The 25,771-nt window shown below is 35.0% G+C and overlaps 1 protein-coding gene across 12 annotated transcripts in view; it reads left to right on the top strand.

Annotated features, from left to right (window-relative positions):
- WDPCP (WD repeat containing planar cell polarity effector) overlaps positions 1-25,771 on the top strand; it is a 426,161-nt gene that overhangs the window by 82,136 nt on the left and 318,254 nt on the right. For 3 of the 12 annotated variants that reach the window (XM_077915600.1, XM_077915607.1, XM_077915609.1), the window contains exons 1-2: positions 148-303; positions 21,437-21,521. In XM_077915600.1, coding sequence (XP_077771726.1) covers positions 247-303; positions 21,437-21,521 — 142 coding nt within the window. In that variant the 5' untranslated portion in view covers positions 148-246. Of the gene's footprint in view, positions 1-142; positions 304-21,436; positions 21,522-25,771 lie in introns of those variants that run through there. The other 9 variants (XM_077915604.1, XM_077915602.1, XM_077915603.1 and 6 more) reach the window with 6 other exon arrangements.

The raw sequence follows: 25,771 nt of genomic DNA, 5'->3' as shown, positions 1-25,771 counted from the left end.
CTTTGTTAGTCCACTATATCTTTCTTTTAAATTATAGATATTTTATGGGCCTTTTCCTGTTCTAAATAACTTTTTGAAGAGATGCCATTACTTCCCATTCTTTTCCAAATTCTATAGAACCAAAGAATTAAAAGATAAATTCTCAACACTGTTGGAAGACGAAATGGTGCCATCAGGAATTGTGAGGAATTGACAGCCTGAAGGCTGGAAAATGACAGCCCAGAATGGCACAGAGAACAACTGTGCATGAAAGGAAAGCCTCAAAACTTTCAAGTTCTTGGTAATGGGGGTAATCATTTCAAGGTATGTGCCTTAAATAGGAAGACAGTATTTCTCCTTGCCCAGTTCTTTCTCCTCAAATCATTCACAACACATGCATTCTCTATTCTTTCCTCTCTCCCTTTCTCTCTCTGACACACGCACACAAACCCCCCCCCACACACACATACATACACACACATGCACATACTAAGGATAGCATTTGTCTATTTCTGAAATTCAAAACCATTTGTAAGGTAAACTACCTACCTGAGGAAGGCTTCCACTGTGGCTGTAGGGACATGAGAAAAGAGTAGAACGTGAAGTAACTTGGGAGGACTTATCTATGTTACAGAAGCGTACAGGAGGAAAAATGAAAGACAGTCCTGCCCAGGGGGAAATATGTTAGAGTACTCACAATCAGAGTAAAACTGTTTTCCTCTGTTTTTGTCACTTGGAGCCTTCTCAGCTTACCCACACATCTTAATGTGGCTCTGGCCACTTAATATACCAGCAGTCAGCCTTCCTGTATAGGAAAGAGACTGAATGGGGGAAATATCTGTATGGCTATAGAGAAAACCTGGGCCAGCTGTGTGTATACTCATCAACTTAGATTTTTGTTCATAAATATGAATGGACAGCCAAGGATCATCATCAGACACTTAAGAAAACCAATGCAGGAAAAGAAGAGCGAAGATGAACAAACCACTGATTTGGATGAAACATTTAATTCAAAGAACAGAAGAACATATAAAATATATTCTAACCAATAATTTTTGAGAGATTCCAGAAGATAATGGAACAATTCAAAAGAAGCAATGAGCAAATGATCTTTGAAATTAAACGTATGATTTAAGGTTTAAAAAAATACAGGGAAGGCCCCTGGGTGGCTCGCTTAATTAAGGGTCTGCTTTCAGCTCAGATCATGGTCCCAGGGTTCTAGGATTGAGCCCTGCATTGGTCTCCCTGCTTATTGAGGAGACTGCTTCTGCTTGTGCTCTCTCTGGCTCATGCTCTGTCTCTCTTAAATAAATAAAATCTTCAAAAAGACGAATAATAAATAAAATAGAGGTATTTGGTTCAGTTAGTAGAGCATGCAACTCTTGATCTCAGGGTTGTGAGTTTAAGCCCTACATTGGGTGTGGAGCCTACTTAAAATTTAAAAAAATCTATTTTAATATTAATATGTTATAATAAAATATAAAATTAAATTAAAAATAATTTAAAAATTATATATCATTGACTTTTGAACAGTGTGAGGACTAGGCGTGCCGACCTCCTGCACAGTTGAAAATCTTTTTTTTTTAAAGATTTATTTATTTATTTATTCATGATAGAGAGAGAGAGAGAGAGAGGCAGAGACACAGGAGGAGGGAGAAGCAGGCTCCATGCTGGGAGCCCGACGTGGGACTCTATCCCGGGACTCCAGGATCGTGCCCTGGGCCAAAGGCAGGCGCTAAACTGCTGAGCCACCCAGGGATCCCACAGTTGAAAATCTGAGTATAACTTTTGACTCTCCTTGAAACTTAATTACTAATAGCCTGTTGTTGACTGGAAACCTTACTGATAACACACACTGTTGATTAACACATATTTTATATGCTATGTATATTACATGTATGTATATGTTCTTACAGTAAAGTAAGCTAGAGAGAAAATATATTAAAATTGTAAGGAAGAGAAAATATATTCACAGTACTGTACTGTGTTTATTGAAAAGTCTGGTATACGTGGACCTGAGTAGTTCAAACCTGTGTTGTTCAAGAGTATGTCTTCTCTATATTAGAAGAGCAAAACAATGTAATAGATCTAACTACAGACTGAAATAGTAATCTGGAAGATAAAATCAAAGAAATATTAGAGTTAAAAGACAAAATGTGGGAGAGAAGCTAAGCCATGGAAGGTCAATCCAGACAATGCATTGTAACTAGAAATTGAGAAATAAAGGTTGTCCCCCCCCCCCCATATGTAGCCATGTGGCCTTAGGGGACTGTTGGTATTTATGATTGCGATGGGCCTCTGGACCTTGTTTCAACCAGACTCTCTATTTTTACAAGTTTTATATGTTAGAATTAGTGTAGTATTTTATTGAAGGAAAAAGTGGTCTACCAGGAAAAAATGTCTGAAAATTAGTGACATATGGGATAAAGCTCAGATTTGCTGTGTTTTATTCAAAGGTCTTCACAGTTTTACCACAACTTGTCTTTCTAGGGGGAGTGAAAGAAGATTACATAGAAAGGATAGGGGCCAACTCACATAGGGGTATGTAAGGCAATATAAAGACTTTAAGACCTATGGAATGAGAAGTTTTTGAAGAGATTCAGACAAATAAAATAGTCTAATTTTTGTATATTTAAAAAATTTAAATTAGCTATTATATACTATGCATTATATATTAAAATTCTGAAAGTATTTTATATTTCTATGGGAAATGGATTATGGCTCAAAAGTTGAAATGCAGGGCCAGTCAGAGGCATTAAATGCTCCAGGCAAGGTAAACTGGTATTCTAAACTGAAGAGGTAATAATTGGGATACAAAGAAGATTTATATATTCTAAAATATATTAGGATATGTTTTAGAAGAAGGTGAGCCAAGGGGCAGCCTGGGTGGCACAGTCCATTAAGCCTCTGATTCTTGGTTTTGGCTCAGGTCATGATCTTGAATCATGAGCTTGAGCACCGGGTCAGTCTCTGTGCTCGGCACAGAGTCTGCTTGAGAGTGTCTCTCTCCCTCTTCTCTTACACCTCCTGTTTGTGTTCTCTCTCTCTCTCTCAAATAAATAATAAAATAAAAATTAAAAAAAAAAAAAAAGCTGAGCCAAGAAGGGAAAAGTTAACATGAAGGTGGTGAATGATAGTAAGAGAGATTTGAAAGAGTGGGGTTTTTTTTCCTTTCTCCTCTCTTCCTTTCTCCCTCCTCTGTCACCTTTTCCCCCAGCCTCTCCCTACCTTTTAGTAAAACAGAGAATATTTCTTTTGTAGTCATAATGTACTCCATTTTGTTGGGAAAGGAAAGGAGTTGGTGGTAAGACTGGAAAGGTTGCCCACATTCAAAATGAATTGCTTATATATTCAATAAAAGGATATCAGAACTTTAAAAAAAATAAACATTTGTTATCCTCATAGTTTATCTGTATCAGATATTTAACAATGGCTTAGATAGGCAGTTCTGGCTCAGGATCTCTCAAGAGAGTGCAGTGATCTGATGGCTGGGCTGGAGCTGGTGGATCTAAGTCCCGGGAGGCATATGGTTAGCAAGGGGGTACTGGTTGTTGCCAGGGGGCCAGCTCTCCCTCCCCAAAGTGTTCTTCTTCATGGGCTGTTTGAATGTCTTCACGGCATGGTTCTGGCTGTGCCCTCTCCCCCTGGCCTCGGGGTGACAGGCAGCTGCAGAGCAAGGTTCTGAGCCTCATGGGCAGCTGTGGCACCTGGAACATGGGGCAGAGCACTCAGAACTTTTTAAAAAATGATTTTAAATACCCTACAATGAAAGAAGCATGTACTGACAAAAATGATGGACTTGGGGATTAAAGAAATTTGGAAAATAGGAAAATACTACCTCATATGGTTGCTCTTAAGGTCTAACTAAGAAAATGCATATAAAACACTCACCATACAGTAGACACTCTGGCTGAAAAAAAAACTTCTTTCTTCTTGATCAAACATAAGATAAGTTACTTTAAAACCTTAGAGATGTTTCAAACTTGTTGAAGTTTAAAAACAATACAATTTCTAAGGGAAAATTATACATATTTCCTTATTAGCATAATCACTGATTTACATGTAGGAGGTTAACAGTGCAAATTTAGTTTTCAGGAATTGACCATTGCTTTATAAGAGTATTAAACCTTTTATTGGGGCAGCCCTTGGTGGTGCAGCAGTTTAGCGCTGCCTGCAGCCCGGGGTGTGATCCTGGAGGCCCAGGATCAAGTCCCACATCGGGCTCCCTGCATGAAGCCTGCTTCTGTCTCTGCCTCTCTCTCTCTTTGTGTCTGTCATGAATAAATAAGTAAAACTCATTTAAAAATTTTAAAAAATAAACCTTTTATTGAATATCTTTAATTTAAAATGTTTTTTGAGTACGCCACATATTGAATAATTTGTAACAAAGTCATGCCATAAAACTGATGTTTGAAATAACTCATATAAGTGTACATTGGAATATTTATGGAAGGGGATGCATAGTTAAACCAGTGTTCATGCCAAATCCACCATGCACTCATATGTATTGAGCTATACTGTTAAAAAATATTTTGTAATTAAAATATGTATACCACCAAATTTTCTTTGTTAGAAAATAACTGACATATAATATTTACTAACTACTGAGAAAATAGCAAACTCTGCTTTGAATACCTAGACACCTTCTCATTGGCTGGCACCATCTGTGACAAATTCTGAACTGTACTGTTTACAGACACACAGCTGCAGTCTGAGTTGGCACCAAAACCAAGTATTGACGCTGTGCTCTTTGCAGCCCTAGCCCTGTCTAATTCCTCTGGAAGGGAGGAGATGGGAGAAGAGGTTGCAAATGCAGGAGTGATGAGAATAATTGATAGTTTATGTCTCTTCTCTCTTAAGAAATAAACCCTCCCCTTGTCTCAAAACTCCTTTAGCTACCACTCTTTTTCACCATCCACATTTATGGCTTCAACTACATAATTGGCTCCTAATATTTTTATTTTTATTCTAGAACTCATTCCTGAGCTCCATTGCTAGAGTTGGGTGTTTAATGTCTACCTAATGCTTTAAGTTAGCTTAACAGTCTACAGAATATTCATCTTCTAATAATAAATGCTAACTGTGGGCAGCTCGGCAGTTTTGCACCAATTTTTAAATGCCAGATGACATCATGGAATGTTGCAAAGTCAAAGTGGTGAATTATCCCCAAAAATCCTAGTTGTATTTCTAATAGAAAATATTCTTTCATGGAGAGTGCCTGTTGAAGTAGTGTGATTAGCTGCTATTACAGTGGTTAAACAGACCATCAATTGAATCAGAATAAAGGATGCCTACCAAGACACTAAAGGCAGGAGTGAGTGAAGCACCAGAGATGAAGCATTTATTCAGTGTTCATTGTTTTTTCCATCTGCCTGTGTGTTCTGAATAAACTTAGGAAGAGGTGGGAAACTTTTTAAGTCAAAATGGCACGCGTACATAGTATAGAAGGTCAGAGTTCCATAAGATTCATCACTAACAATGCATTTGCAATGCCATTTGCATTTCTCAGCACTCTCCTTGGCAACTACTTCCAATTTTTTAGGTATTTTTTCCGATGTTACCTGAATGTTTGTAAGCAACATGCATACTTATTCCTTCATTTTGAAAATGTTAGTTTTGAACATACTAACTTCTTACTTTGGGAGAGAACGTAACCTCCACCTTAGCACTTATCCCCTCCCATACATACTTCTCCCCATTCTAGCACAGATATAATGTAGTGTTTGGTTAATCCAAATTATGTGTCTACAGTATTCTAAGCATATATAATCAAGATTTAGCAATGTGACATACTAAGTTTATATTTTTCTTGTATAATTTTTTGGATTTTTTCTGCAGTTAATAATTGCCTTACTTTTCAGATTTGCTTGTTTTTTATAGACCTATTATTTCCTCATCCCCAACTTCCCCAGTTAGAAGTGCAAATCTTTTAGTAAATCTGTATGCATCAGGTAATCTCATACTTTTATCTTTTCTTAGCAATATTCTTCTTGGAGTTTGCTATCTTCCTTTGGTCTGCCTGAGATACAGTTATCCTTGTAGTTCCCTTTATTGCTATTCTGGAAATCCTTTTTCCTTGTTCTTGTGTTGTATCCTTTATTTCCTGGATCCCATATTGTCCTCTTTCTTGGTTTATTGTATCCTTTCGTGGGACACATCTTCCAGTAATTTCCTGTAAAAATAAATGCACAATAATTAATTTTTGAGACTTTGCCTCTTTGAACATCTTTATTCTAATCTCATACTGATGCAAGAGTTTGACTATGTATAGAATTATAGGTAGGAAATAATTTTCCTTCAGAAATTGAAAGCAGTAGTACTCCTTTGTCTTCTAGCTTCCAGTGTTGCTATTGAGAAGTCTGATGTTTTGATCCTTTATAAGTGACCTGTTTTTGTCACTGTCTTTTTTCTTCTCTGGAAACCTAAGATTTTAGTTTATTTTCAGTGTTTTGAGATTTCTTAATGATGTGTCTGGGTGGGGGTGTGAGTCTTTTGTAAATCATTGTGTTAAGTACTTGACAATTTCTTTCAACTTAGTAGCTCATGTACTTCAGTTCTGGGAAATTTTCTTGTATTATTTCTTTGACAATTTCTTCCCTTCTTTCCATTACCTCTGTTTTCTTCCTTAGCCATATATGTAATTCAGGATTAATCTGACCAATTCTCCAATTTCTTTTTCTCTGTATGTGTGTGTGTGTGTGTGTGCATATGAGCACGTGTGTGTAAATATGCATTTCTTTTTTCATTTCTAGGAGATAACCTCAACATTATTTTCTAAGTCTTGTTTTGAATTATTTATTTTGGCTCTCATATTTTTATTTCCAAGAGTTTCTTTCTTCCCTCTTTTCAGAGTAGCTCTCCTACTGTCAGTAATGTTTTATTTCTGAAGTAGTTGCTCTGATGAAACCTTTCAAGAGTCAGTTTACAGTTTTCTTCTATGGTAGGAGGGATTGCCCAGCAGTGCTGGCAGAGGAAGGCACCTAGAAGTCTTAAGTGTCATTTACATAGAATTTCAAACAGATCCCTTGTTTTCAGTCATAAGCACAGGTATTCTTTTAAAAGTACTTGGTGCCTCCAGTTTCTGGAGGCTCAGTGCATGATCTCTTCAGCTATGTGCCATCTACCTTCCATATGTACTTGGCTTTCCACTTTTTTTAAATCTATTGTCAGTTACCTCTTGTCCATCTGGTTTTTTACTCTCCAAAATTTTGTTGCTAACTATTTTGTTGTCTTCTAATTCTCTTTGGCTTGTTTTCTTTTTATTGCTTATTGTCCTTTTAGTGTGGATTTGGAAGGATTTGAGGGTGCTCAATCCCCTATCTTTATTGGGATGGTCCTCTATATATGTGCTCAATCCCCTATCTTTATTGGGATGGTCCTCTATATAGAATTTTTGCATGTGTTGCCAACTTGATTGGAGCTGGTTGTGCTACCAAAAGAAATCAATCAAGCATTGACATATACATATACCATGGTATATACATATACCATGTTTGATTCTAATTTACCATTGATTTAATATCAAACTCTGATAAAAAACCAGCACTATATTAAATGTTGTATACATTGATTATAAGATACATGAAGTTTCAGAAACCATCTAATGTGAATCATACAGTAGATGTGACCTAGTCATATGCTGGATATTCATTTTCTCAAAAGAGGTCTCGGGTTCTAAAAATTAATTTTTGTGGCTGGGATCATGTTAGGCTGTTAGAATTAATAATGTCTGTAGTTTCTTCCTTGGATATGGTTCTATTTTATTTTCCATACTCCGATGTAATTGTATTCATTGCTTTTCTCTCTCCATTACCCTATGCCGCACTGTTATGACCTCCTCAAGTGCAAGTTCTTGGGGGGGTTTCTTTTTCTTTTTTTTAATTTGAGAGAGAGAGAGAGCACGCACACGTGCAGGAGAAAGGAGGGAAAAGAAGTAGACTCCCCACTGAGCAGAGAGCCCAACATCGGGCTTCATCCCAGGACCCTAAGACCATGACTCCAGCTGAAGGTAGATACTCCGCCGACTGAGCCACCCAGGCACCCCTCTTGGGCATTTCACAATGCCTGGCCCAATTTGGCACTTGGTAGATGCTTTGTAAATATAGGTTGAACGAAACTAAAATAATTAGAAGATGAAATGATATCCAGTGAAATGCTAAAATAATGAGTATATTTTTCTTTTCTAATATTTGAAATCAGGCTATATTTTATCGATATTGAATATTCAGGAAAAGAAAGCTGACATTTATTGAACACTTATCATTTGCCACGTATTTTCAAATACATTATTCTGTTTACTTCTCGGTAAGATAGGATCCAGTCTGAAAAACGTGGTAACATTTTTATGAATTCATGATTTGTTTGGGCTTTAGGGTAAAATATGATCACAATTTAGAATATTCCTTGTTTTATTGCACTGATTTTTAAATATCAGTAATTTTCTACTCATTAGGAATTATTAACATTTTAAGCCATGATGATGTATGCCTGTGTTAAATATATTAAGGTGAAATTGATCCCTCCTCAGGGGAAGTTAGTGGGTTATTCACAGCCTTCATTTCACTAAGAGAAGGCTGTTGTTTTCCTAAGTTACCTTGGTTTTCCATTCAACCACTGAAACAAAATACTAAAAGTATTATATAAGTGATAACGCTGTGACAAACCATTAATAAAGGTGAAAATAAGCAATCAGAGAAGAAAAGAGTGCGAAGGAAGATCCAATCACAACATAAAAGGATTCACTGAAGAATTTTTATAAACTGGGAGCTTTTAGGACTTGTTTACATTTCAGTAAGAACTTACAGAAATTGAGCAGCTGAGAACTTAATGAGAGCCCCTATCAAATAAAGGTAGTAAAGATAGAAATAAACCTCTGATACAATGCAGTAACTTAAAAAGAAGACCTTAATGTATTTAACTTTCAGCTGTAAAACACTAATAATTTATTTTGGATCTTATTTTTGGATTTGTGAAGTTTGTTAAGTAAATACTGTAAAGATTCTTTAGTGCTTAAGAAATACCAGTTTTAATCAGATGTTTTAGATGTATCAGTTTACTTACAAACCATTGATATACTAATTAAAAATAATCCTTAAATAGTCATTCAAGTAACTTCCTCCAAGGGCTTTCTAAGCAAAATAAATTAAATTTGGCCAGAAAATAGGCTTCATCTGTATCTTTCGCCATGGATTAATTATACAAGTCTAAATTGACACCTGTCTCAGGTGCTTAAGCAGAAGCTTTACTAAAAGGCTCTATTTAGCATAGTATTTAGGCAAAGGGAGCTAAGTAGAAAGAGCACCACACGGATAATCTGTGGACAGGAATTCTAGCCCTTAATTGTTCCTGTAACAAGCTAACTGAACTTGTACAAATTACTTTACCTCGCTAGACCTCAGTTTTCATACCTGTAAATTAAGAGATTTAGAGTCTATCAGGGTTGATTTGGGTTGGGGGAGGGGAGGCAAATGGACTCCTTGAAGAAACAAACTGCTGTTCCCTGCCCAGAAAAATTCTTTTATGCACACCATACACATGCAGGTAAATACATGCACAATTTTTAGTACATTAATTTCAGAGGGCTCCTGTGAGGATTACATGAAATAATGAATATAAAATGCATCGAGTAGATATTTAAAAATATTATACTCTTTTTATGTCCCTACATTGGGAGGGTTTTTTAGCTTAAAGCCACAGAAGAAGGTTTTTCAGGTCTCTTTTAGGGGACAAAAAAGATTTTAAAGTATACAACTATCAAATTGCATGAAATATTCCACTTTTTATAAGAGGCCATTTCTTTCAACAGTTACTAGGGTTTGTTTTTTAGAGGAGGGGGTGGCAATCTGTCATCAAAGTGTTGACAAGTGAAATCTGACAAGGTTGAGGTGGTATAGCTGGAGGCCACTTCAAAATTTTTCACTGTCTTTTCTATTTGAAGAGAAAGGATCTCTATCTTTTTTCATTCTTGCTCACTTTGCACAGTCTTTGATTTATATGCTTTTTAAAACAGTAAATCTAAATTGACAAATTATTTCGGCAGTTACCATTGGTTTAGATAAGAGCATTTCAGTGTTCTCTTGTTTTTAACTCAGCTCTTTAGGAATTATTCCTGAAATTCAGTTTATTCTCTCCTCAGAGTCCCATTTCTTTCTATCCAAGTATAGCAATAGGCTATATTTATGGAATTATAATCTAGATTAATTATCATGATTACATTGCCAAAATTTCTATTTTCCTTGTCTTTTTATTGTTGTGATTGGAATACATCCTAAAGAGAAGAATTAAGTCCATATTTCTGTAGATAAGAAAGGTGAATACATATGGTAAAGGTGGTGGTAGGCAAAGATTATTTTATTGTTATTATTTGCATATGTAAGCATACCTTTTTCTTCCCCCCCCCCCCCCCGCCCTAAAATGCCTTGTATAAGCCATTGCAGTTATTTTGCAAGGTCATGGAGAAAATGTACTTCAACTAGATAAAAATCTCTTTGGAATAATGGAAATGGTATGCAGCAAAATATTCAAAATGAGCATCAGCAAACAAGATGTTTGTATTAACAGGAACCTAGAAAATGGCTATGCAAAGGTCAACACTGATCTTTAAATATTAGTGAAATTTAATTTGTTTCATGTAATGAGTAGAAAGAAAAGGAAACAGGCCACAATAAAGAAGCCATTGATAAATTGTCTAAATGTCAAAACTGCTTGCAGTATGGAAAATGTTAAATGGACAAAATCTTTTTAACTGAATGAATTAAATAATTTAAACAACACCCTAGAGAAATATTTTCCAAAGTTAAGTATAACAGGAGATTTTTTTTTTAATAACAGGAGATTTATAAAGATTTTTGCCACAATATATTTTTTAATTTATTTTATTTTTTAAAAGATTTTGTTTGTTTATTCATGAGAGACACAGAAAGAGAGAGAGGCAGAGACAGAGGCAGAGGGAGAAGCAGGCTCCATGCAGGGAGCCCGATGTGGGACTCAGTCCTGGGTCTCCATGATCACAACCTGAGCCAAAGGCAGATGCTTTAACCACTGAGCCACCCAGTCATCCCTGCCACAATATATTTTGACAAAGTGAAGGGTCTCCTACTTTTCTTTCTAGGCATAGAATTTCCTCTAAATTCTTATAGGAAGAATGATGCATAGTTTTTCCTGGAACATAAGCATCTGTTGCCTTTTGCTTCATCTAGAAATAGCATCATCTGGGACCCCTGGGTGGCGCAGCGGTTTGGCGCCTGCCTTTGGCCCAGGGCGCGATCCTGGAGACCCGGGATCGAATCCCACATCGGGCTCCCGGTGCATGGAGCCTGCTTCTCCCTCTGCCTGTGTCTCTGCCTCTCTCTCTCTCTCTGTGACTATCATAAAAAAAAAAAAAAAAAAAATTTAGAAATAGCATCATCTGACCAATTTTGAGCAGCTGTGAAGAACCACCTCTGCCCAGGGCATTTGTGCAAAGCATTAGTTGAGTGGAGTTCAAAAAGCTTTCTGTTAGCTTACACTCAATTTTGAAAACAACATGAATTCTATATTCTTTTATTTTTTCATCTATAAAGTAGATGAAAACTTTTTTAAAAGGGCTAAATATGTCCAATTTCCATAACAAAGGATTAATATTATTAATACTCAAAGAAAGGTATAAAGAACTCAATAGAAAGATGGACAAAGATAGGAACAAGTAATTTATAGAAGAAACAAAATTGTTTAAAAGTACATGAAAAGGTGTTTGAGATCTGTAATAAATGGAAAAATGAAACCAAAAACTAGGAATCCAATTTTCACCTACCAGATTGGCAAAAGTGTAAAACTTTGATAATTCTCCATGTTATTGAGAATATAGGGGAAAAGATAATCATGTTATTGGTAGAAATGCAAGTTGGCACAGTCATCTTGGAGGCCAGTTTGACATTACCTATCAAAATGTAAGATGTTTTCATGGTATTATTCATAAGGCAAAAAGTAGAAACAGAATGTACATTAAGGAAATGGTTAAGTAAATTATCACTATCCAGTGGAACATCTTGCGGTTATTAAAAACAATGAAGTAAATCAGTGTATGCTGACAGAGAATATCCATGCTGTCGTGTTCAGTGAAAAAAGCAAATGGAATGTATAGTAAAATCTTGTCTTTACAAAAACACAAAGCAAGGGGATCCTTGGTGGCTCAGCAGTTTGGCGCCTGCCTGTGGCCCAGGGCACGATCCTGGAGTCCCGGAATCGGGTCCCGCGTCGGGCTCCAGGCATGGAGCCTGCTTCTCCCTCCTCCTGTGTCTCTGCCTCTCTCTCTCTCTCTCTCTATGTCTATTATAAATAAATAAATAAATCTTAAAAAAAAACCACAAAGCAAGTAAGTATGGATGTGGACATACTGAAGTACATCAAGAAAATCTAGAAGGCCACATGCCATGCTGTGCAATTGCTCTGTTCAGAGTGGAGAGGGTAGCTGGGAAGGGGAACATAGTCATTTCAAAATCAAATATTTCTATATTTGCATTTTTTTAAACCAGTAAGTATGCATTACTATTATAATTTAAAAATCCAAGAGGAAACAAAAGACCAGACAGTGTCTAATGGATTTAAAAGTTTCTCTCTTCATTTTCTTGTACACTTTTAGGTGGTATAGGTTGTTTTAGAAATAAGGACATTATAGACAGTGTTTTTATTTTTACTTATTTTTTTTGTTAAAAGACAGTGTTTTTAATATTGCTTTGTGCTTTTGTATTTTGCCTTTACCATATAATTGGTTAGTGTTGTTAAATCTAAAATTTTCTAAGTTAAAATACTATCTTTTTGCATTTATTAAATACTTGCAGTGGGTGCTTATTAGCAAATAAATATGTCCTGAATATTAGTACTTAATGTTTAGGTTGAAAAGGTGTTCTAGACTTCTGAACTGATCAAATCTTGATATACTGTGAAATAACATGTATGATATAATCTAGAAAAGGTCTAGATACATTAAAATAATAATTTAATAATAATATTTGAAGATAAATGTCACTAAGGGAGCTAGGACATTTATGTGATAACTGCTGTTTGAATAAAATTAAAGGATAAAAATTTCAGTATTATAGGCAATTACTTATGCAATACCAACTAATAATGCTCAGTGCTTTTCATCTTCAAAGCATTATACAGCATTAATTAATCCTTACAACATTGTTACAAATGTAGGTCAATATCATTATCCCTATTTTTTCCCTATTTTGTAAGTGGGGAAATTGAGGCAGAGAGATTAAATGGTTTGGGGAAAGTTTGTCATAGCCAGATTAAAATTGAGGCAGTTTTGGCTTACAGCCCAGCGTTCAGAGCAGTAGAACCACACCTTCTTTAGAAGACTTAATCGGTGCGTCCTTGATAAAACTTTACTTCTCATTAAACTGTATTGAGGTCATCTCTACATTGAAATTCAGAAACAAGTTTGATCATCACTATATAACCATTTAAAAAACCACATATGCTGTTTTCTCTTCCCTGTTTTTCCTGACACTGTTGTCCTTTTTTTTTTTTTTTTTTTTTTTTTTTTTTGACATTATATTGTCTTAATCTCTTTTTCATTGTTTTTCTTTTGGAGAATTACCAAAATATCTATTTTTGACTTTATTTTTCTTTTGGGATCTTATTCAGTGGTTTTTAACTTTCTATTCAGAAAATCCCAAAATAGTTTTTGGTGCAGTCTAGGTCCCTTTTCTGTGTTTCTAACTACCAGCTAGACATTTCTACCCATATCTACTTTTATACCTTAAATTTCCACTGTGTCAAAAACTCAGCTAACCTGCATTGGCAAAACTTGCTCCTTTTCTAGCTTAACCTGTTTCTATGTATATTTTAAGCCAACTCCTCTTCCTGAAACTAAAATAAACCAGGTGGGAACAGGTCTGTGTAAGGGGTTCTTGTGAAGTGAGTGTGGCTAAGAAAAATGATATTTGTGAGTCCTTCACCAGAGTAAAGAAGCTAAATCACAGTCTAAGGAAGAGGAAGTGCCAGAGTTACAAAAACTGAGGGGCAAAGGAAAAGTAATATAGGAGACCGAGGAACCAGGCCAGTGGCTGAGAGGATTGAGGTGTGTGGATTGAGTAGTTGAGGCAGTCGTGAGCAGAATGTACTGGTACCATTTTACCTGGCACAGGATGAGAGAGAAAGGCCTGCTCTGCGGAGCCATGTTCAAGGCAAGGGTCACTGAGCAGTAGCCAGATCCCCATTCCTTGGTGGTTACTCCAGATTCTTCCGTCTTTCTCACTTCCTTCTTTCTCACATATGCTGTTGATTCTTTCTTCCAAGGGTGACTTTAATTCTTTTTATTTATATTCCAATTGCTACCATCCCAATTCAAGTTCTTGTTACTGAATATTAATGTTACCTGCTACTGTATTTCTTTTCAAACAGGTCACTTGTATCATTCCTTCATTCCCACCTGAACAGTGAATCTTCCAACAACAATTCTGATCTGTTACTTTTTCTGAAATCCCTTACCAGATCAGAAACTTGTCACTATTCCTCATAAGCTACCAAGCACATAAGATGTGAAGTCCTGGTGGCTAAGTATGGCATTCAGACTTTCTTAGTGTGGCCCTGATTTCTCTCTTGTATTTGTGTACCAAACCAATTGCTTATTATTTCTCAAATAAGGCTTGCAAACTTGTGCTTTTGTATATTATTCCCTCATTCTTAATCTCTCATCCTCTCTCAAAATTGAACAATCCTCAAACACCCTTCTACTTTATAAGAACATTTCTTTATTATCAAACTAGAGCATCTACTGAGCACCCCTGGCCCTTTGTTGCTAAATTAGCACTTACCAGAAACTTTGTATTCTTTTTTTCTGGATATTTTATCTGCTGCACTGGATTATAACTGTTTGATAGTAGAGACTATCTACTTTGTAGATAGATTTACTTTGTAGTAGATTTACTTTGTAAATCTTTGTATCTAGGATTCATGGTAAAATGTCATATACCTAAAGTGCTCAAAATATTGATGATATTTAATTTAATGTAGTTTAATTGATAATTTATATAATTAATATCATGGGACTCTGAGGTACAAATGACTCACTGTTTCTAACACTCTAGTCTTCTGTTGTGGGTTCAGTCAAAACTTGAGGTCTTTTTTTTTTTTTTTGAGACTCCTGTGTCCTTTTACACAAATTTTTATCATTGCTTAATCATTTGATTTGGTGTTGAATACCTCAAAATGTTTTTTAAGATCTTAATTTCCAATAATGTGACATTGCTTAAGTATGTTCATGCATATGCTTAGCAAGTATTAATATAATTCTGTGTTGATGGCATTGACAAGAGATTATAGGGGAATACGTTGTATTTTTTTTAAAGATTGTATTTATTTATTGATGAGAGAGACAGAGAGAGAGAGAGGCAGAGACATAGGCAGAGGGAGAAGCAGGCTCCCTAGTGGAGCTGATGCAGGACTTGATGATCCCCAGACTCCAGGATCACGACCTGAGCCAAAGGCAGATGCTTGACTGCTGAGCCATCCAGGCATCTCAAATACATTGTATTTTATGTAATTTGAAAATTACCTATTGAGGATTAAAACACCAAATACAAGTAAACTAATGATTATCTTAAATTTATGCTAATATTTAGTTGTCCTTATTTTTGTATGTTTTGAATTGGTGACTAGATATTACTCAGAAAGTCTATTGGTAATAAATAGCAAGTATCCACTCTAAGTTTGTGCTCAACAAAGACTCCCTTCGGCTCTGATACACATTTATTTTAAGTATCTTGTTGGCACCAGGTATCATTTATCTTTGTTAAACCACAGCAGTGTCTTCTCTTTGTTAATTCTTTCCTTTCCCATCATATTTTACATTAGGGTTTTTATTTGCCCACAGGCTTCCTTCCCAAAGCAGCCAAAATAGCTGACTTCAGAAACCAGGGAAGACAAGTATACTTTTTTGCAGATGTACTTAGTGGCAAGAAATCTGTACCTCTAAAACATAGTTTTTATTTTTCAAAAGAAAATTATCAAAAGCAAAACAGGTTACAACATCTTAGCACAGCTTTTTATTTTGCATGTTACTTTCTTAAAATTTAGTCTATATGATAACAATTATTCTTAAGGCAAATATATATTAATTGTTTACAATATAACCTGTTTTGGGGGGAAGGCTTTAAACTTTTTAAAAATGTAAGTAAAAAGAAGACTCTTTAGTATACTCTCATCTTTGTCCTCAAAATTTGGGTTATCACTGGTTCTGCTCCCTGTAGAACAATCATCCAGATTTAGGTCAAGATTGATTTAAATCATGCTTCTTACTCTCTTATGGAGACTGGAAGTTTAGATTCAGTATGGCCTTCTGAGATATCTGGGATTGTCACCAGCTGCTGTACAAAATTAAACAGAAAATTGTAAAAATGTAAGAGTTATTTTAAGATTAAAAAGTAGGGGCATTTTGTTGTTGTTTAGGTTTTTCCTTCTGTTCTTTTCATTTGGATAATTCTTTGCTATATTTTCTATTCATTCATTCATTCTTTAATATTTCCCTTAAACGGCTACTTTTGTTCTAGTTCTAAGTCATGCATTGGATTTTATTCCCAGAAATTCACAAGGGCATTGAGCAGGGGCAGCGTTTCTCAGCCAACTTTTTTAGGCACTCCCTATTTCTCTACCTTTTTAATCCCTGCTCACACCCCAATCCCACAATGCAGAATCCAGCATTCTTCTGAAATTCTTTTCTTCCCTCCTTCAAAACAACTATTTATGCGCTAATACAATATTTAAATAATACAAGCTCAGTCTTGACTACTTCCTCCAGGCAGATTTTTCAAACAAGGAAATTACCAGCATTCTTTTTAACTGGTGGCATTCTTGAGTAGGATGCAAGATTTAAAGATCTGCGTTTTTTTTTTTAAGAAAAAAAAAAAAAAACCTACACAGTGTAAAGATAGCAAGATATCTTGAGGACTAAAAAGTATATTGACTTGTGGTCCCCTCTCATCATGCCCATGTAGTTATTATCATAGATTTTTTTTATAAGGTTGTTTTATTTACTCCACTAATTCTCTTTAGTTTTATATGGTCTTACTAGCAAATATTTAAAGTTCAAGGGAAAAGAAGGAGGAATAACTCACATTTGACTGTCTTTGGCCTGCCTGTTATAGCATGACTCCTGCAAAACTCCTCCTTAATTATAATATATTTGGGGGAGTCTACAGCCATTGTCACATGTGCTCATAAACAAGTACAGTCATTTATTAGTGGACATTTGGTATTTTCTTCTCCCTTTCCTCACCTATTATTTGCTAGCCTTGTTCCATCAACTGATTATTGCTGATATTTCTCCAGGTTTTATGGCTTACTCCTTGGCTACCATGTCTACTTTTGCTGAGTGTGATTCCATTTTATCTGGATTCCATCACTCTTGCTGAGTATGTTAATCCAAAGGGCTGCCAGTCCTGCTTTCTTTCTGCTGGGTATTATCTCCTGTAGCCACTGCATTACCCTTTTGCCAAATGTTCCCTCTGGGGGCCATAAAGAAGTCCTTTATAAAGCAAAACGTCTTTCTCCCCCTTTCTCCTGTATTTTTTAGTAGGAAACTGGAGCAATGTTGTTTATCTATCAGAGCATTTTGAGGAATAGGGCAGTTTTCTCAGCCTTCACACCCCATTGAGACTAGACATGAATCCTTGATACTAAGCTGGAAGACAAGCCAGATCATAGACTCAAACCTGCAATATTCTCAGGATTTCTCTTTATGCCCAAATACAAAGGGTCCTGGCCTTTGCATTTGACATTTGAAACTCTCCATGGACCTCAGTTTGCTTGTTCTCCCCCAAATGCTGTAATTTCTGAGTACTTTAGGACTTTCAGATTTAGTACAAATATGGGCAGTGGATCTGTTTAGTTGTTTTGTTTTAGATTTTATTTATTTGACACAGAGCATGAGCGTGTGCACATAAGCAGGGGGGTGGCAGGCAGAGGGAGGGGGTAAGGGAAAGAGAGAAGCAGACTTCCCGCTGAGCAGGGAGCCCATGTGGGACTCGATCCCAGGACCCTGAGATCATGACCTGAGCTAAAGGCAGATGCTTAACTGACTGAGCTACCCAGGTACCCTGAATCTATTGGTTTTCAAGTTAAAAGCACTCCTGCCTTTTAGAAATAGTTAGTATGGATTACAAAGACAGTTATTCCTTACTCTCCATTTCTGTTATCAGGGGAAAGTTGACAAATTATTATTGAATTGATTTAAATTGAAAAACAGTTTCAAATGCAGTCTGCTTTTGATATATAAGTAAAGGTATGGCCATTTTGGCTTTAGCTATAAATTTTTTTCATATTGAATTTGCATAATAAAACTTCTTTATTTAGCTACTCTAAGCTAAATTTCAGCCTTGTCTTTGCCCACATTGTGATAAATTCTAATTATTGGTGTCTGAGTAAACACTAAACTGAAGGATGTGAATTTTTATTTTGTAGTGTAGTCTGAATTTGTGACTTGTGTTCCTCAATATCAGAGGAAATATGCTCCTGTTCATCACATTCTCTCTCTGTTCTTAGTGAAATATTAATCCATTTGCATGTCCTAATTCAGGTACATCCTCTTGTACCTGAATTAGGTACACAAGGAGATGTTTTCCTCCTCCACAAGGAGATGTTTTCCCTTCATAAAACCCCTAATGTACTTTGTACTTATTCTTTTATCCCTTTCACCTTGTGAAATTACTATCTGAGGTGAGAGATTGTATGAAATACACTTCTTGTGTTTTTTTTCTATATAAATTTGTATAATGCTAGACCTATTGAGCAGTAGCAACGACAATGGTAACAATAAATTAATTGAATAAAAGTACCCTTTAAATAGTTCTGAGGTAGATACTTCATTATACCCATTTTATATCTGGGAGAACTTAAATTATGTCAGTTGTCCCAGTTAGCTAGTAAACTGAGAAGTTAGAATAAGAAACCAGGCATTTTGAATCTAGAATCTATACATTAAGCTTACTAAATGCAAATAAATATTTATTTAGTTTATTAAATGTTTCTTTAAACAAACATTCCAGGCTTCATCCATCAAAATGAGAAAGGGTACAGTTTACATATTCTAATACAGTAAGTATTTTGGTTTTAAAAAAAGTATAACCGTAAAGTAAGAATCCTGAAATAAGCCTCATAAAACTAACTGAAAACAATTCCAAAGAATATGGCTTTGGAAATATTTTGAGTAATTGTAGCATCACTAGAGTCACTCCCGAGGAGACAATTCTGAGACAATGCTCAATTGAATTGAAAAACTTATAATTGGCTTAATATCACTTGTTCTTTAATGCCTGCTGGTAAGGAACTTCATCCTCTTTCATAATAATGAGGTCCAGTAGCTCTTCTGTCTCATATCTGTATACAGTGGCAGTCAGCTTCTGGTTACAGCAGGTTTGATCTGGGGATTGAAGGTCCTTTGTTTTATCGCTAACCTTTCAAGGCACTTAAGTTCAAGGAGGAGAGTGAACTCAGATCAATCCAAAAATCTCTATTATCTTTATAGCCTGTTTCCTTGTTATCTTTTTCAGCTTCATTTTTCTATCACTTTCTACATGCATTTTAATTTACTGTGATTCCTGGGATATGCCATCCTTTTACTCACATTACTAACTGTTCTCCCTCCCACACCTCTTAGCCCAATACTGTAGAGTGCTCTGGTTTCAAGTGCAGATTCTGGAGCCGTCTTCTTATATTCAAAGCCTGCCTTAACTACCTGCTGTCTGTGTGGCTTCTCAGTGCCTCATTTTCCTCATTCTAGGAGTAATGGTGGTACTACTTCAAAGGATAGCTATGAGGATTAAATGAGTTAATACATATAAAATGTTAAGAACAATGCTTGTAATGAGGTCAATTCTTAGCAAGTATTGCCTGTTGCCTGTTATCATCATCATCCTTTTCTATATCATCATTTAACTGGTAAAATCCTATGCTTCTTTGAGGTCCTGCTAACATTTCACAACTTTTCTGTGGCTTTCTCAGAGCCTCACTGTTCCAGGTAGGTTTGGCCTTTATGCTCTCCCATTGTTCACGCTGCCATTTCAGTATTGGCACACTGCATCTTGTTATTTGAACATGAATCTGTTTCTTGATTATTGTAAATACCCTGACATCAAATGTAAAAGTGAAGGTAAGGATGAAAGAAGTTTGTAGTATGTCTAAAATAATTTTGGGTTATCACCATATCAATAGTATGGGAAATATTTTTAGTCACTCCTAATGTTAAAGAAGCTGGGGACTATTTCCTCTGTTTAAAAGATGTCATAAAATATTTTTCGAGCTTTCTTCGTTATTCAGAAATTTGTTGGAAAGAGTAATTCCTTTAGGATCTCTATGAAGAAGATATCAATAGTTTACATATTTCTAATATATATAGCAAACTATTCATACAGTATAGTACTATATGTATTTCTAAGCAAACATTTGGAAGTTACATAAATTTCTTTCAAATATAAAACGTTGACTTTTTTTTTCTGATTCATATTGACCTTTCTCCAATTAGTCCAAATTAATGAGGTACTACCTCATGAAAAAGTATCAGTAATATCTAATAATATCTTGATATTAAAACTTGAAGAAGGGCAGCCCCGGTGGCTCAGCGATTTAGCGCCGCGGTCAGCTCAGGGCGTGATCCTGGAGACCTGGGATCAAGTCCCACGTCAGGCTCCCCGCACCGAGCCTGCTTCTCCCTCTTCCTGTGTCTCTGCCTCTCTCTCTCTTTCTCTCTCTCTCTCTCTCTCTCACTCTCTCTGTCTCTAATAAGTAAATAAAATCTTAAAAAAAAATAAAGCTAGAAGGAAATATTTGATGTACTGTTTTGTTATCTTTTTCTTTCTTTTTTTTTTCTTTTTTAATGTAATTTGAGTAGAATATCTGGATCTATCATGACATGCAGATTAACAAACTAATTTGAATGCTAATGTGGTTTTACATAGTTTACGTTTAAGTAAATGTTTCTTATAATAGTAACTGTGTATATTTTCCTTGCCAATTCCATTTTAATTAGCTTGTTTATATGTGGAAGATCATAAATATTTGCTTTGTATATTAAAAATACACCACAAAATGTGTTTGTATTTAATAATTACCTAACAGATGTTCCTTTCCTTTTTTTAAAGATGTTTTTAAAAATGCTTATCTACTAAATAATTCTAAATATACTCATAGCCTTAAAAATCCAACAAGTTATTGAAAATTCAAATACATAGATTCTTCTTACCACATTTTTCAGTGAGATGGCATACTACATTTAGGAAGAGTGTATTTTTCTTTTTTCTAGAGTTTATTTCTGGATTGTTAACCAAGGATATGTTAAGATATGTTTATTCTAATGGACCTCATGTCTCAAATATGAGTAGTGTCAAATGATTCTGTTGTTTTCCTAAGGGGTCTTGGTTTTATTGACAATAGAGGATAATTAATTGGCATCTCTTTTTAACTATTTTTTAAACAGAACAGAGATTTCTTCTGCCATCAGATGTCTTTCTGCTTGACTGAACTGCACCTGTGGTCTTTGAAGAATACCTTACACATTGGGGGTAAATGAGCTCTGGTTAATTTAAATATTTTTCAAATATAAGTTAAAACGTTGTAAGTATTAGTAAAGGTTAGAGCCTGGATTGTGTAGCTAGTGTTGCATTATTTTTTTACACTTAATGAAAAATAATTCTTTTTAGTTACTCTGAGTGTTATTTTTTCAGCTTGAGTTAGATTTTCAGTTGTGAAAATTGATTTTATAGGCCTAATATTTGTTTCCCCTTAAGATACATACATGTTCAATTTTTCCTGAGATTGTTTGTAATGACTGATTTATATTCATAAATATTTGCAGGCTAGCTAGTGATAAAGGTTTTTCTATTCTGTATTAAGGTAATATTTCAAACATACAGCTAAGATGTACAATTAATTATATTTATGTTCTTTGCATTTAATATTTTTGGGGACAGGAGTAATCTAAGTATGTTTTAATGATGCCTATTAGTATAATAGCATAAAGTATGTATTGTTAGGAAACATCTTTTAAAAAATCCTCTCCTTTTTGGTTAACTGAAACAACTCTAGGAGGAATGTTTTATTTATATGCCTTTAGCATCATTACTAAGAAGATGGTTTGCCTTGCAAATGTAATTATAGTTTCACTAAGTTTACTTTGCTTAAAATGCTAAGAATAGAATTTCCAGTTCAACAAGGTAGATTTAACACACATTTGCTTCCTCCCCAAATTCTTCTAAAATGAGAATAAATGAATTAAAATGAAGAAGGCATAAACCCATAAGGACGAAGAGAATGCAAGAGGAGACAATTGCAATTGGGCAATTTTTGGAAGATAGGAGGGCTGGAGAAATTAGCAAAGCTTAAAAATCAGAGTATCAAATGTCTACAGAAGAGAATTCCAAAGACAGCCAATTTATCTCAAAATTCTAGAAAGATACAAAAATTTGAGATGCCAGATTCTGCAAAAGGATGAGGATGCAGCAGGAGGGTGACAACAAAGGGACTTGAAAATTTGCTTGAGAAGTATGAGACACCTCTCATACATGTGGAAATGTTTAATTAGAGAGGCTCTAAACTTGGAGACATTAGCTCCAGGAGAAGAAGACAGGGGATAGGTGCTCAAGTGAAAATGGGGATGAATTGGAAACCTACATACTGATGGGTGAAGTCCTCTTAATCTCATTTGATTCTGAAATATGTCGCAGCCAGTTGTACACTTTCCAAGAAAGGAGTTTGAGGGCCTAGAGCAACTGTATGACCCCAGAGAGAAGACCTATTGACTTTGACATTTGAGGGGGAAACACCCTGGTCCTTGGCTGATCAGTAAAGCCCACCAGTCAGCAACCCCTATTCATGTACACAGAACTTCTAATCAGTTTTCTAGTGCCTCATTTTTAAATATGAAGAGCAAGAAACAAAATCCAGAAGTTTCAGAAAACACTGGAAAGTTATTCTGAACTCTTGGAAATTAAAAATAGCAGAAAAAAAATTTTTAACTCAAAAGAAAAAAAAAATTCTCTCCTAAAATAGAAAAAATAAACCCCCAAAACAACACAAGAAAAAGTTGAGCTTATTTTACTGCTATTGAAAATATAAACTGGTTCAACCACCTCAGGAAACAATTTGGCATTATCTGATACAATTACTGAATGTCACATATTGACCAGTAGTTCCACTCCTAGGTATATATTCTAGCAAAAGCCCTGACACTTGTGTACCAGGAGACATGTAACAGAATGTTCATAATAGTACTGTTTATGATTCAGGATCCTAGAAACAACCCAGTAGGAAAATGGATAAATAACATTTGTGCAACAGAGAAAGTGAATGCATTACAGCTGCATGCAACAGCATGGATAAATGTCAGGAATATAATATTGAGCAAAAAAATTTTAAAAGTAAGTTGCCGAAGAGTACAAACAGTATGATTGCATTTAGAGGAAGTTCAAAAACAATAGGCAAAATTAAATAATGTATTGTTTTAGGAGAAACAATATACCAAATATATATGGTAATACTATAAAGAATATTAGGATTATAGACAGAAAATTTTAATATAGCTCTGAGAAAAGAGGATGTGGAATGGAAATAGGAAGGAGTACACAGGAAGCTTAAAAAGGTAATGTTCTTTTTTTTAGATTTGCTATTTTTTAATGTTTTTAATCTTTTATTTTTTTACATTACATATCATTTGTATTCATCCAACAATTAAAATAATTTTGAAACAAAAATGTTACAATATTTTTTTATAACAGTAAAAAATATACAGAAGAAAAAAACTCTAAGGAGAGACAACAAAATATTAGTAGCTATCTCTGAAGATTGGAAATATGGGACATTTAACTTTTTTGCTTATTTCCTAAATTTTATACAATAATATATTATTTTTATAATCAAGGAAACATAATTATGTTGAAATACACATAAATATGATAGAAAAAAATGAAAGCTGTGACAAAAGAGAAGATTAAAAAACAGGAGAGAAAAGACTAGTAAAGTCTCAACATAGGAATTCTAAGCTCAATTGCTAATTCTGGGAAGAGCAGCAAAGAGAAATTATAGAAATATAATTTATAGAAAAAATAGAAATTATCAAAGAAATATTTCTAGAAATTTTCCTCAAACTAAGAAAATGAGTTTATAGGTTGAAAGGGCCTATAAGTACTGAACACAATGAATGGAAAAGGTATCTATGAAGGCATATCAGTGTGAAATTTCAGAACACTGAGCAAAAAGAAAAAACCCAGAGACCTTATAGCAAAGAAAGAACAAATGGATCACATACAAAGGATTGGGATCGCCCTTGGCCTTTTTGACACCAGTAGTGGAAGCTATGAGGCAATGGAATTATGTCTTCAAAATTCAGAGAGAAATTATTTCCAAAAATTATTTCCTAGACAACTAGTCAGTCATTTGTGAGAAAAAACATTTTCAGCTATGTAAATACTCACCAAATTCACCTTCCTTTTCTCATTAAACTGCCAGAACGTATGTGTCTTGCCAAACAAGGTAATTAAACCAAGACAGAGGAAGACACACCTGTCTTTACAGGAAAATAGACAGTGTCTGTGCATCAGACCCAGAAGTTAGTCCAGAATGGTACAGGATCATGAGGCTGGAGGGGAAAGGTTGCTAATGAAAAAATTATACTGATTGGTCATTGATAATATTAGAGTATATTGGAGATTAATTAGTGTTAATATATTTTTAAAGCAATAAAAAACAAGGTAATTTTTAATGTCAGGGACATATTATAAAAAAGGAAATGCAGTCACAGTGTACCTACCCCATGGTTTGGTTGTGAATAAAATTTAGATATTCATTAACATTGTTAGCGCTGACTTAACCAAAAATTGTGCTCTAATTGTATGGGGAGGATGGGGAGAAGTGTAAGTGTCAGTAGATAGGGAGGGGAACATAGTGGTAAAAGATAACTGAATTCTCAATTTCCGTAGTGGATAGGCAATAGATAATACCTACAACTGAAGAATCAAGAAATTACAGAGTGAGAATACTATTTGCAAATATGGAGGAATATAGAGAAGAAACAGTTCATAATTGTAAATAGTTATCTCTAGGGAGTAGGTATTTTCTTTTAAGATTTTATTTATTTATTCATGAGAACCCAGAGAAAGAGAGGCAGGCTCATCTCAAGGAGCCTGATGTGGGGCTTGATTCCTGGACCACGATCACACCCTGAGCTGAAGGCAGACGCTCAACCCCTGAGCCACCCAGGCGTCCCTTAGGGGGTAGATATTGAGGGCTAGAAGATACAGTGTCACAGTGTTGTTCATGTTGAATGACTTTAGCAGTATACCTGAATTTTTTAAAGGCCTGCACATGTTTGAATTAGATATTTAAAAAAGATTGAAAGCCAAAAATAGCAATCTTTTTATACCCCTAGAGACAATGGTAATATCATATGTAATTAGGGATATTTTTCTAGGAAGCTCAAAATGGTATCAATGCAAATATTCTTTAAAAAGAAGTCTGTAGAACATGTGATTCTTGATCTTGGAGTGTGCGTTCAAGCCCGATGTTGAATATAGAGATTACTTAAAAATAAAATTAAAAAGAAGTATGATAGATACATTCAACTGCATATAGGTATAATTTTCTTATGGAAGGAATAAGTGAGCTTGAAGAGATTAAGGTCCTTTTTTGTGTTATGTTTTATGTTTCTGTTTCTTGCATTAAAAAAAACAATAGAATCCTTAGTCAAAATACATTTCTGAAAATTTAAATCTTAATGAAACTGTACTGTTAGCTATCTTGACATTCTCTAAAACAAGGA

The sequence above is a fragment of the Canis aureus genome, chromosome 11, assembly GCF_053574225.1.
Source record: "Canis aureus isolate CA01 chromosome 11, VMU_Caureus_v.1.0, whole genome shotgun sequence".
Taxonomy (NCBI): domain Eukaryota; kingdom Metazoa; phylum Chordata; class Mammalia; order Carnivora; family Canidae; genus Canis; species Canis aureus.
The sequence above is the reverse complement of the archived record's forward strand: the minus strand, read 5'-3'. Positions and strand labels throughout refer to the sequence as shown.